This window comes from Pongo abelii, chromosome 23 (genome assembly GCF_028885655.2).
Source record: "Pongo abelii isolate AG06213 chromosome 23, NHGRI_mPonAbe1-v2.0_pri, whole genome shotgun sequence".
NCBI classification, from domain to species: Eukaryota; Metazoa; Chordata; class Mammalia; order Primates; family Hominidae; genus Pongo; species Pongo abelii.
Window position 1 is genome coordinate 41,792,528 of NC_085929.1, and position 12,903 is coordinate 41,805,430.

Genomic DNA, 12,903 nt, shown 5'->3' on the forward strand with positions numbered 1-12,903 from the left:
AATTTAACCAATCAGCAGCAGCAGCAGACCCCACACCTTTGCTCAAAGTGATTCTTTTTGTCTGGACACACGATCTAATCCAGGCAATAAGAATCAATCCCATGACTTTTGCCAAAGCAAAAGGGAAAAAGAAACTCCTTCCAGGGCCAGGCATGGTGGCTCACACCTGTAATCCCAGCACTCTGGGAGGCCAAGGCAGGTGGATTGCTTGAGTCCAGAAGCTTGAGACCAGCCTGGGCAACATGGTAAAAAAAAAAAAAAAAAAGAAAAAAACCATCTCTACAAAAAATACAAAAATTACCTGGGCATGGTGGCATGCACCTGTGGTCCCAGCTACTTGGGGGGCTGAGGTGGGAGGATTGCTTGAACCCAGGAGGTCGAGGCTGCAGTGAGCTGTGATTGTGCCACTGCACTCCAGCCTGGGTGACAGAGCAAGACCCTGTCTCAAAACAAACAAACACAACCTCCTTCCACAGGGACACTGCTAGCAGGAAAGATGATGAAGCTTGGAGCTGCTGGAGTCATCATCTGAATCTGAGAATAAAGCTAACAGAGAATAAAGCTAACAGAGCTAATGCTTCAGACACCACAGAGATGTCAAGGGACCAGCTTGAGTTACCGCCCTGGAAGTGAGCATGTCTGCAGGTACTGGAAATTTCAATCATGTGAGCCAATAAATTCCCCTCTTCTGGGGAACCACATGGAAATGGGTTTCTGTCAAAACTGAAATCATCCTGACCAATGGATTTAGGGCTCTGAAGAACAAAAAGGAAATACATCATTAGGGCTCTTAAATGTCTCAAAGGGAAGCCTGACGTCAGGCAGGGTGTCCCAGAAATGCAATCTAACACCTTTTGGTGAAACTCATTGCCTGTCTTTTTGGTGAGTAGGATGGGAGCTGCGGAGAAAAAGGCCATGCTACTTTTATTAAGTATTTGCAGTTACATTTTGCAAATGATTTCAGCAACTTTGTCTCAGGTGTTTTCACATCTCAGCATCTCACAGTTGTAAGAAACAGAATCAATCTTCTACCCAGTGCAGAGGGGGAGAGAGCATGATATAGCAAAAAGAGCACTGAATCAGAGTCTAACAATCTGGCTTTTCATCTTTATCTGATCACTGATTAGCAGTGTGGTCTCAGACAAATCACCTTGCTTCTATTGGTCTCATGACTACCTCGTTTCAAGCACTCACCCAACTCTGCAATGGAAAATCCACTAGGACAGAGGTTCTTAATTTTTGATGGGGCCTGGGCCCCAGGAAAACACACATTGCACACATTATTTTACGTTGCATGGGGTTCACAACTCTAGAAGCCAATCTACATCTCTAACCTCTCTGCTTTACAGTAACACCAACTTCTGCTTGAGCGCTCCTCCAGTGAGAGGGAGCTCACTACTCACAAGGAAGCCCATTGTACTATTGAACTTATTAGAAAAATAAGTTCTTCTTCATATATATATATATATATATATATATATATATATATATATATATTGAGATGGAGTCTCGCTCTGTCCCCCAGGCTGGAGTGGAGTGGCACGATATTGGCTCACCGCAACCTCCGCCTCCCGGGTTCAAGCGATTCTCCTGCCTCAGCCTCCCGGGTAGCTGGGATTACAGGCACGCGCCACCACGCTTGGCTAATTTTTTGTATTTTTAGTAGAGACGGTGTTTCACCATATTGGCCAGGCTGGTCTCAAACTCCTGACCTCAGGTGATGCGCCCACCTCAGCCTCCCAAAGTGCTTGGATTACAGGCATGAGCTACTGCCCCTGGCATTCTTCTTCATATTAAACCAAGTTCTATACACTGTAATTTCTACTCTGGTCCAAGTTCTCCACGGCAAATCAGAAAAATTGTGTTCTCGCCTGTAAATGACATCTCTTCCTCTCTCTCTCAAGACTGTTTCTGACTAAAAAGTGTAGATGATTCGCCATGCAAATTATTTTACTGTACACTGTTACAAAGATAAGTTCTTCCACCTCACCCCTAATACGCCAAATGTTCAAATGTAGATGCTGAAGTCCAAATAAGCACACTGCTATTAATCTGCATAGATCTAGGTTTTGCAAAGAGGAGAATTGCTGTATAAAAATATCTTGAAAGAAACAGCATAGTATTTTGGGGAAAGCACTGCATTCAGAATCAGAAGACTTGGAGTTAATACTCGGTCTCATATTCCAACTACCTGTGTATCCTTGGGCACGTCACTTAACTTCTCTCAGCCTGGTTCTCTTCTGCAAAATGCGACAGGAATACAGTGAGGATTAAGTGAAATAATGTTTGTAAGCTTCTAGCGCAAGGCTGGGACATAGCAAATCCTCAATAAATAAATGCCAGCTCCCGCGCTCAGCAGGCTCCGAGTTTTATTCGATGCGCTCGGCGCTCTTGGTCGAGCGGGATTCCCCCTCCGGAGCCCGAGTCTGCGCTCTGGGCTCGACTGAAGCTCCCTGGCCGCTCGCGCTTTTCTCTCCTTCTCCAAGATGGCGGCGATCGGCGGCGCTAAGGCGGGATCCGGGCGAGCCGAGTGAAGGTAGCGGCGAGCGGAGACCCCAGGAGACCGGGCTGGGCCCCCACCCTGAGGCGGTAGCAGCCCCGCCCCGCCGCCACCCGCCGCCCTGGGCCCGCGACATCACCTCTGGGGTGCCCCAGGCCCTTCGCGGCCTAGCGCAGGGGCCGAGCCGGGGACTGGAGTAGCGGCCGCAGCCGCCCCCAGGAAGGGGCTGGAGCGGGCAGAAGGAGGAGGGCGGGCGGGAGCTGTTCAAACGGGGAAGGCGGGAAAGCTGCGGGGCCGGGAGGGGGCGTGCGGCCGCCCCGGGGGCCTGCGGACCCGGGCCGCCCCTCCCCCTGCCCGGGCCGTCTCCGCCCTCGGGGGCGCCGTGAGGCCGCCGGAGACGCGGGAACCCGGGTCCAGGTCGAGCTGTGCGGCTCGGAACCCGCGATGCGGGGGTCCCTCGGGCTGTCAGGGGGAAAGGGCTCGTGGCCGCGGCCACGGGAGGGCTGGGGTAGCGGCTGGCAGGAGAAGGTACGAGGAGCTTTTTTCTTTTCCTCTTCACAGAGCTTTGTTGAACTAGCTGTTGCCGCAAAACTGCCGGGAGAATCTCACTGGTTTGCCGTGGGGACCACAAAAATGGTGGTCCTGGGGGCTGTTTGTGTAAATCACCTGGTATTTTGTGTATTCCTTGCGTGCAACCCGGCTTGGCCGTGCCTTCGTGGTGGGCGCCTTCTCTATGCAGGCCCATTTTCCCTCCACCAACTACTACTTGTAGATTCACTTTATAGCGTACAAAAGCGGAGAAACATCTCTGTCCCCTCTTTCTGAGGGTAAGCTGGTGGCTGATTATATTTCCTCCTAATAGAACAAAGTAAAAAACTGAATCCCAAATAAAGCCTGTTGATTGGACAAGGCTTGTCAAAATTTCGATTGCTGGTCTGATGGAATGTGTGTTGTCAGCCAATCTGTGCGGTGGTCGTGGTTCCGCTTAATTGCACTGCAATGAGAGGATTCAATCCCCGTCCCAGACTGTCGGGATCTCTGCAGCTTCCAGAGCTGGCAGGGGCTGGGAGTGCTGCCTAGGTAGGTCCCTGGAGAAGGGAGTGGCAAGAGGATTCGGAGTCACTGTGTTCGGAGATTGGAAGAAACCTGGACGAAGATGAGAAGGCATCACTTGCCTGTATCGTAGAAGTAACAAGAAAATTTCAGAAATTGGCAACCGGCGGATGTGCATCTTCCTTTACCTGCACTGACTGGCATTTTGTGCTCTTGAAAGGAGTGTTGGAAGAAGAGAATGCAGAATCTTGGACATGGCTCTCATCCTGGAACAGACCTGGAGTTCAGAATTTCTCTTACTGTCCGTGTGACGGGGCTCACTTTGTTTCCTTTTTTTCGATACTCATTTACATTATGGGGTGAAGAAGCTTGTTGATTGCAGGAGCTCAAGTTACCTCAAAAAAAGTCTGAAACCTTTTTTTTAAGTATAATTTGAAGTTTCAAAATGACAAAGTACTATATTTGAGGATTTTTTTCCTCCTGATTACTTTGGTCATCCCAAAGGCCTATGCCTGACCATAACTTGTATACTTATCTACAAGGGAAAGAGCAACTCTGCCGCCTCCTTTTTCGTATCTTGAAGAAATCAAGTCCCCGAAGAGCTATTTAACAATTTGTGCATTTCATAAGTATACATTTTTATGGTACCAGTTTTTTTGCTTGTATCAACAGTATGAAATAATAAACTTTTGCTTATGTTGTCATATCTTAGCACACTGAGACAAAATTATTCCTGCCTCTTGGAGTTGACAACATTGAATTTTATAAACTCCCAAATTATTGAATTGAGAATGGGTTTTAACACCTGTTTCACATTTGCCAACATTTAATGTAATTATGACCTCCCTTTTCTAATGTGAAAATCAAACCTAATTTTCATTTTCATTAATCCTCACAGTCTATTCTCTACCCCTGAACTCTGAATTTTCACAGATCGTATTCAAGGCCTGGAAGGAATATCAGGGGTTCATCTGATCTTATATAAATGTTGCCTGAACTCTGCCTTTCTTTCACACTTGCTTGAGATTTATCTGGTATCTTTCTTCTATGAGTCAGCAATCAAAACTAAACCCTGAGCTGCAATAATATCCTGATTTTAAAGAACGTAGAAATTCAAGGCCCATCGGTCTGCCCAAGCTGTGGGTGATACAGTCCGTTGTGTTTAATTTTAGTTTTTCAAGCTCTTGGCTGCCCTAGTTCTTTAGTGAATTGGACTTGTCTTCAGGCCTCATTCTTTCTTTTTTCTTCAGGTTATTTAATCCAGTAATTTATAAAATGCTCTTCAGTGTTATTAAGAAAATTTAAACAGTGGCAGACCTAATCTAATATGTAATGCTACCACCACATTTTCTGTGTTGGCCTGTGCCTCTGAGAAGCAGTTCCTAATTTTCTATTCCCTCTCACAATTTTTTAATCCACTAGTTTTTTAAAGCAGCCAGTAACGAGACCACGATACAGTCATCTTTCTTTCTTTCTGTCTTCAGAGGTACTTATTTCTGTTCTGTTAGGTTGCCCAACTCTGTTTTATGTTGATTTTGATGTTACCAAAGGGAAGGCCTGTTTATAAGTCTCAGGACCAGCCTTTGCTTACATTTACAAGTGCATTTTGTTGTTGACAAAACATTGATGACTGTATTTATGACATTGAATATTTAAGTTTTTTGCCATTATTTCTGAAATATTGTTTGCCAAAATTCATGCACAGAAAGTGTTTAATTTGAGGTCTCCATTGGTTCTTGGCATTATCAGCCTATGAAAATCTATATAATCTATATATTTTTCTTATAAACTCAGTATTTTAGTGCCATTGAGAGGATATGCTGTTTTCAAATAAATGGATATAATTCCCTGTATTTCCCTTCTACCTGCACCCCTTTTGGAGTCAGCACCACTTGGGTGGAAAGGGGAGGACAGTAGTTTCCACTGAGAAAGTTTCATCCTTAAATGCTGGAACATGAAAAACTGGCTACATTATGTATCTTGCCTCCTCACATTTTTATCTGAGGCCTGACCTTATGTCCCCTTCGTTTCCTATGAAAAGGCCCTTCGAACAGGCAGTTCTCCAGTTGATCTTTAAAACAATCTAGTTAATATAGTTTCATTACTCTAGCTTCTCTTACTTTGACCAAATCCATTCTTTATTTCACTTCTCAGAGAAATGAAGAAATGCTTTTTTATGTTTCTTTTCTTAATCTAATCATTCTTGGTAATGCTTCATTTTCCTATTTAGGCCTACCTGTATGTACATTGTATTTTATCTGATTGTGCAAATAAGTCTTTTTTTTTAATGTAACTCTTATGAAAGTCTCCCTTGTTAATCAAATTCATCTTTTCTTTCACAAAAGTTCCATGCTTCAGTATTGTCCACAGCTACCTGAAGGAATTAGTAATGCGTCATTTAAGTGTCCTTCAGTATTTCTAAATACCCTTATAATAATGAAGGTAAAATTAAATTTAAATAAATGATCAATTAGATTAACTTTGTAAGCATCTGACTTAATTGGATAACATTTCCGAAATATTTAATATGTAATTTTAAAATTCCTGAAGGACTTGTGACATTGCTTGTTCTTAAAACATTTAAAGAACTTTACCTTGGCTGGGTGCAGTGGCTCACACCTGTAATCCCAGCACTTTGGGAGGCCGAGGTGGGTGGATCACGAGGTCAAGAGTTCAAGACCAGCCTGGCCAAGATGGCGAAACCCCGTCTCTACTAAAAATACAAAAATTAGCCGGGCTTGGTGGCAGGCGCCTGTAATCTCAGCTACTCGGGAGGCTGAGGCAGGAGAATCGCTTGAACCCAGGAGGCGGAGGTTGCAGTGAGCCAATATCGTGCCACTGCACACCAGCCTGAGCAATAGAGCAAGACTCTGTCTCAAAAAAAAAAAAAAAAAAAAACCTTTTACCTTACAGTGCATTTTATAGCATTGTCATCTTCAAAGTCAAAATGGACATATAAACTCAAATGCCAAAAAAGGTTGTAAAAATTCAATAAAAAATACAATATCTGGAACATTTAAATTATAGCAATTCTTATTAGTGAAGATCTTAATAATCATAAAAGTTTTGTGACCAGTGGACAAATGATAAATGTCTCCCTATTTTCACCTAGCCTTTAAGAAAGCCTTGGTGGTGGTGACAGCTATCATATGGTCAACTGATGTAAGGAGTGTACCTGCTTTTACAGTTACATAAATTTGAACAAATTCATGTCGCCCCCCCCCCCCAAAAAATGCAAAAGACATTGTGCTCTAAAGATATTTAACATCCCTATACAGTTAATCATTTCTGTTTAAATTACAATGCAATAGATGTTACCGCGTCACCAATCCAGTTGGTAGGATTTTATGGTCTTCAAATGTTTGATGTGATCTGTCTTCTCTGCATCTTGCTTTACCTGTGTATGTTGTAACCATGATTGAACCTATCCCTCTAACTTAATGTTGGTTTCTACCCTGTCTCAGTGTTGTCAGTCCTGTTGGCATTTCAGAAATTCTCATTAATTTTGAAAATATTTTTTGTATTGGAGGTATTTTATATACTTCCCCAAATGACAACTTTAATTCATGACTGAAATCTAATTAAGCCTAGTGTACTTCCTGCAGTATCAACCCCACTGTATTTACAAAGAGAATGAGGAGGTGACAAGACACTCCTTTATTTCTTGCTGCCCTTCCAGTCGGCCCTTGGATCACTACGCATTTCCATCTGGAAGGTTGCTTCTCCTCAGTGATTTCGCATTACAGGAGGGTTTTCCTTCTTTGTTTCTCAGACCTGGTCCTGTAGACGGGAAGGAGCCTGGACACAGTGACACATTCTCAAAGGCCCTGCAGGACCACCATGGCTTATGATGACTCCGTGAAGAAAGAAGGTATGACCCCATAATCTGAGAAGCATTCCAAAGGGGGTATCCTCTTCAATCCTTGCAGCCCATGGATATAGAGACCAGGACTGGGCACCACAGCCTGGACTCCCAAGTGATGGTCCAGAGCACTATTATGACACTCAGCCTCCACGCCATCCCCAGACTGGGCCCATGGAAACGAAAACCAGGACAGGGGTTCCAACACGAGTCTGAAATATGAGTCTCTTAGTTTATTGGGGTGATCCCCTGCAGCACTCTTAGTCCTTGCCAGCTCCAGTGTGCAGGAGTCTGGGGATAGGAATCACATCCTGGACTCCCACAGAGAGCAGCACAGCACATGAATCCTTATTCTTTTCAGCCTTTCGTCTGCAAGTCTGTGTCCACCTACCAAATCACAACTCAGAAACCATATCTGAGGTTGCACATGGGGCCTTTGCATAGCATGGAAACATTGTTTCTTCAGCTTTGATTCTTGTATTTGCAGCCAGGTCATCAAGAAATAATTCTGTTCCCCTGGGTCTAGCCCTGTATTTCAGTGGACTTGATTGAAACATTGTTTTAATTTGGAAATAGAGGAACTGTTGCATTACCTGCATGACGATTTGGTCATTACTTACTTGACTTTCTCATTTCCTTTCCCAAATAAACCTGTGCTTCTCAGATTGTTTTGATGGTGATCATACCTTTGAGGACATAGGACTTGCAGCTGGCCGAAGCCAACGAGAGAAAAAACGTTCTTACAAAGATTTTTTAAGGGAAGAGGAAGAAATTGCTGCTCAGGTCAGGAATTCTTCCAAGAAGAAGTTGAAGGTAAGTCCTGAAAATTTAAATTAGGAAAGTCTTAAACTACCCATTTTTTTTTGGTGATGCAGAGTTTTTTGTTTGTTTGTTTTGTTTTGTTTTGTTTTTGTGCTCTCATGGCCCAGGCTTGAATGCAATGGCACGATCTCTGCTCACTGCAACCTTCAACTCCCGGGTTCAAGCGATTCTCTTGCCTCAGCCTCCCGAGTAGCTGGAATTACAGGCGCGGGCCACCACGCCTGGCCAATTTTTGTATTTTATTAGAGACAGGGTTTCACCATGTTGGCCAGGCAGGTCTCGAACTCCTGACCTCAAATGATCCACCTGCCTCCGCCTCCCAAAGTGCTGGGATTACAGGCCTGAGCCACTGCGCCAGGAAAGTCTTAAACTACTTCTTACCATATTTCCTAATATTTGAAGAAGGAAGTATTTTTTAATAACTTGAGAAAAAAAAAATAAAACATTATGCACATCTATTTTTATTATTTTTTGTGCTTTGTTTCCCAAAATCAAAAATCATCAAAGAAGAGTGGTTCCAAACTGCATTTGCCTCATCATCTTATTATTGGTCAATTCTTCTTCTTTAATTATAGGATAGTGAACTTTACTTCTTGGGGACGGACACACACAAGAAGAAGAGGAAGCACTCCTCTGATGATTACTACTATGGAGGTGAGGATGGGAATGGGCAACAGGTGGGATAAACACATCGCTGGTTCTTGGAGTCGGGGTAGGGGAAAGGGATCCAGATGTTGCTGACTCAGTGGCCTATTTAACAGGACAGTGGTTCTTGTTCTGAGTGCCGATAAACCAGTGTGAAGGAGGAGAGAGGTGGAGGGCTGGTATTTTGGAGGATTCAGCATAGAAGAACAGTCTGCATTTGTGATATACCAGGTACCAGGTTCCTTCTCCCCCCAATCATCCACTTATCTTGTGCCCATTGTTACCTAGCATCCCTTTTGCCATACGTAGTCCTCTGGCCTGCACCTGTGGGTCACTTCTCAACCAGTATATATCCACTCACAGAACCAGTTTTCTTAGCTATGTTATGCACATAGCTGATGAGACTCAACTTTCACCAGAATGGGTTTGTCCCGAACACAGAAACAAATGATACTCTGTCTGCAATCTGAATTGTTAACTTCCCATAATCCCACAGCTATAGTCAGTTCTTCTGGGTGTGTGCTCTTTGGTTGCTTCTGAAGACTCAATGAAGAGAAACAACTTTAGTGGCAAGAACTGTGTCCAGGGTCAGAGGCAGAATCTACCAAGCCAAGAAGCACAAGGGCATCATTTCTCAATGTTAGGAATCAGTTAAAGGGTCTCCCTTCAAATTATTCCTGTTAGCCTCTTTCTCATGTTAGCTAGGTGCTTTTGATGAGAGAGGAAACTTGTTAGAAGTTGCTTCCCATCATATTGACAGTACTTCTCTTGATTATTTCTAGACATTTCGTCTTTGGAATCGTCACAGAAGAAAAAGAAAAAGTCCAGCCCACAGTCTACTGATACAGCTATGGACCTGTTGAAAGCTATCACTTCCCCACTGGCAGCAGGCTCCAAGCCCTCCAAAAAGACTGGGGAGAAATCATCTGGCTCTTCAAGCCATTCGGAGAGTAAAAAGGAGCACCACAGGAAGAAAGTCAGTTTAAGCAGTGGGGAACTACCCCTGGAGGATGGTGGCTCCCACAAATCCAAAAAAATGAAACCTCTCTATGTGAACACAGAGACACTGACCCTTCGGGAGCCTGATGGTTTAAAAATGAAACTTATTCTGTCACCAAAGGAGAAGGGAAGCAGCTCTGTTGATGAGGAGTCTTTTCAGTATCCCTCCCAACAAGCGACTGTGAAAAAATCCTCAAAGAAATCAGCTCGGGATGAGCAGGGTGCTTTACTCCTAGGACACGAATTACAGAGCTTTCTGAAAACAGCCCGGAAAAAGCACAAGTCATCCTCAGACCCACATTCATCTCCTGGCCCTGAAGGCTGTGGGTCTGATGCCTCCCAGTTCGCAGAGTCCCACAGTGCTAACCTTGATCTTTCCGGGCTTGAACCTATTCTGGTAGAATCAGACTCATCCTCTGGTGGGGAACTAGAGGCTGGGGAGTTAGTGATAGATGATTCTTACCGGGAAATCAAGAAGAAAAAGAAGTCAAAGAAGAGCAAAAAGAAGAAAGACAAGGAGAAGCATAAAGAGAAGCGACACTCCAAGTCCAAGAGAAGTTCAGGACTTTCTGCCGTGCCAGTGGGAGAGGTCACAGTGACATCTGGCCCTCCTCCCAGCATCCCATACGCTGGAGCAGCAGCACCTCCCCCGCCACTTCCTGGCCTCCACACAGATGGGCATAGTGAGAAAAAAAAGAAAAAAGAAGAGAAAGACAGAGAGAGAGAGAGAGGAGAAAAGGTAAAGCATCTTTTAAGTGTGGTGGGGATAAGAGATGAAGCAGGTTTTTCCTGGATAGTCAGTGGACTTTTAAGTTAAGCAGTTGAGGTAAACCACTGGGAATTAAGCATGTTTGGGGGATATGTTGGAATGATATAAAGTATAAAATACTACCAGTAGCCCAGTCTGTCTGATACAAAAATAGGAGCAACCTTTTTTTTTTTTTTTTTTTTTTGAGATGGGGTCTCGCTCTGTCGCCCAGGCTGGAGTGCAGTGGTGCAATCTGGGCTCACTGCAACCTCCTCCTCCCAGGTTCAAGCCTCACCCTCCCAAGTAGCTGAAGTTACAGGCACCCGCCACCACACCCGTCTAATTTTTTTTTTTTTTTTTTGTATTTTTAGTAGAGACGAGGTTTCACCATGTTGGCCAGGCTGGTCTCAAACTCCTGACCTCAAGTGATCCGCCCACCTCAGCCTCCCAAAGTGCTAGGATTACAGGCATGAGCCACCATGCCCAGCCTAGGGTTTCTTAATAGAGTTATTCTCCCATTGTGCCAGGAATAGGTTTAGTTACACTGTGGCTTATTCCAACTGGTTCTTAGAATTCATAGAAGGAGCTAAACCCAATTTCTTTCACTTAGCATCACTGTCTGCTTAGGGCAGTTGGGAGATGTCAAAAGGTGTTCTTTGAGTTCATTTTGAAAAATAGACTATCAAAATTGGTAGAACAATGAGCAATCAAGTTAACAGAATAGCTAATGACTTTCCACCAGCTGGTGTTGGCTACTTTCTGGTATTCTTTTCAGTGTCAAATGTATGTTCTTTTACTGAGTGCTTGCTGTATGCCAAACTCAATGCTGTAGATAGTACCAGGAAGTAATAACACAAGCAGGACATAGTTGTTGACTTTAGGGAGCTCACTGTTGATTAGGGAGATAGGAATGATAAATCAGTCACCTTGGTTTGATGTCTTTCCTCATAACTCAGCAGTTTCTAGCAGTGAACTTTAGGGTCTCATAACTATGTCATTAAAAGTTTCTTTTTTTATTTATAGTTCTGCAAAATGCAATGTCAAATAAAATCTGGAAGAAAAGCGACTAAGAACGAGAAAATCAAATGTATTAAGAATCTGGGGCTGGGTGTGGTGGCTCACGCCTGTAATCCCAGCACTTTGGGAGGCTGAGGCAGGTGGATTACTTGAGCCCAAGAGTTCGGGACCGGCCTGGGCAACATAGCGAAACCCAGTCTCTACAAAAAAATACAAAAATTAGCCTGGTGTGGGGGTGCACATCTATAGTCCCAGCTACTCAGGAGATTGAGGTGAAAGGATTGCTTAAGCCCGAGAGGTGGAGGCTACAGTGAGCTATAATCTTGCCACTGCAACTTCAGCCTGGACAACAGAGTGAGACTCCCTGTCTCAAAAGAAAAAAGAAAAGAATCTAGGAATGGAATTTAGTTTGATCTCTGAGGTGGAAGTTATTTCTCCACTATAAAGGGTGCCTTTTAAGAAAGTCTGCTTATAACTATCTGTTTATATCTGTCTATAGATCTATATCTGTTTATCAGTATATGTGTGTGTATGTATATATATAATATATATATTTATATTATATATATATACAGACACACATATCTGTTTATCTCAAAAAAAAAACCACAAAGCTATACCTCTGAGCCAGGAATCAGTGTGAACATAAAGACCTGGATATTCCAATACTAAGTCAGGTTTTATTCAGTTGTTTATTTGGAAAATTGCTTTATGAAATAAACACTATGTGTTCTTTATAAGATTCCGTTTATCCTAAGAATTTCCAGTCTAGTGACATGATAATGCCATCAACTAATCATCTAGTGCTGAATGTCGGAGCACAGGGTCAGGGAAAGCTTGAAGAAGGAAAAGGTTTCAGTGGAAGTGGACACATGGAGGCAGAGAGATGTTCAGGAAGCAGCAGAGTAAGATAACTATAACTGGACTCTACTTGTGCAATTCCAGCTGCCTGGTAAATCTTTCTGCTCGAATGCCTTGGGTACCTCAAACCCTTATGTCACTAATTGACATAACCTAGCTACATCTTCTGTATTCCCAGTATCCCGCCAGTCAACCCAAACTCAAAACTGAATGCTTATCGCTTTTCTCGACATTTTATTATGAAATTTTTCAGACAAAAAGGATTGAAAGAATTCTGTAATGAAAACTGTATATCCTCCACCAGGAGTTTACAGTTAATATTTTCTTTTTGCTTTATCATATATCTGCCCATCCTTTCATCCACCAGTCCATGTTATCTTTCTTAATGTATCTCAA

The 12,903-nt window shown here is 43.5% G+C and overlaps 1 protein-coding gene across 5 annotated transcripts in view; it reads left to right on the forward strand.

Moving 5' to 3' along the window:
- The first annotated feature begins 2,449 nt into the window (after window positions 1-2,449).
- HMGXB4 (HMG-box containing 4) overlaps window positions 2,450-12,903 on the forward strand; it is a 38,321-nt gene continuing 27,867 nt past the window's right edge. For 2 of the 5 annotated variants that reach the window (XM_009234302.4, XM_063723024.1), the window contains exons 1-5: window positions 2,450-2,536; window positions 7,326-7,424; window positions 8,080-8,228; window positions 8,813-8,891; window positions 9,665-10,620. In XM_009234302.4, the coding sequence (XP_009232577.1) occupies window positions 7,394-7,424; window positions 8,080-8,228; window positions 8,813-8,891; window positions 9,665-10,620 (1,215 nt within the window). In that variant the 5' untranslated portion in view covers window positions 2,450-2,536; window positions 7,326-7,393. Of the gene's footprint in view, window positions 2,537-7,325; window positions 7,425-8,079; window positions 8,229-8,812; window positions 8,892-8,998; window positions 9,114-9,664; window positions 10,621-12,903 lie in introns of those variants that run through there. The other 3 variants (XM_009234305.4, XM_054543716.2, XM_054543718.2) reach the window with 2 other exon arrangements.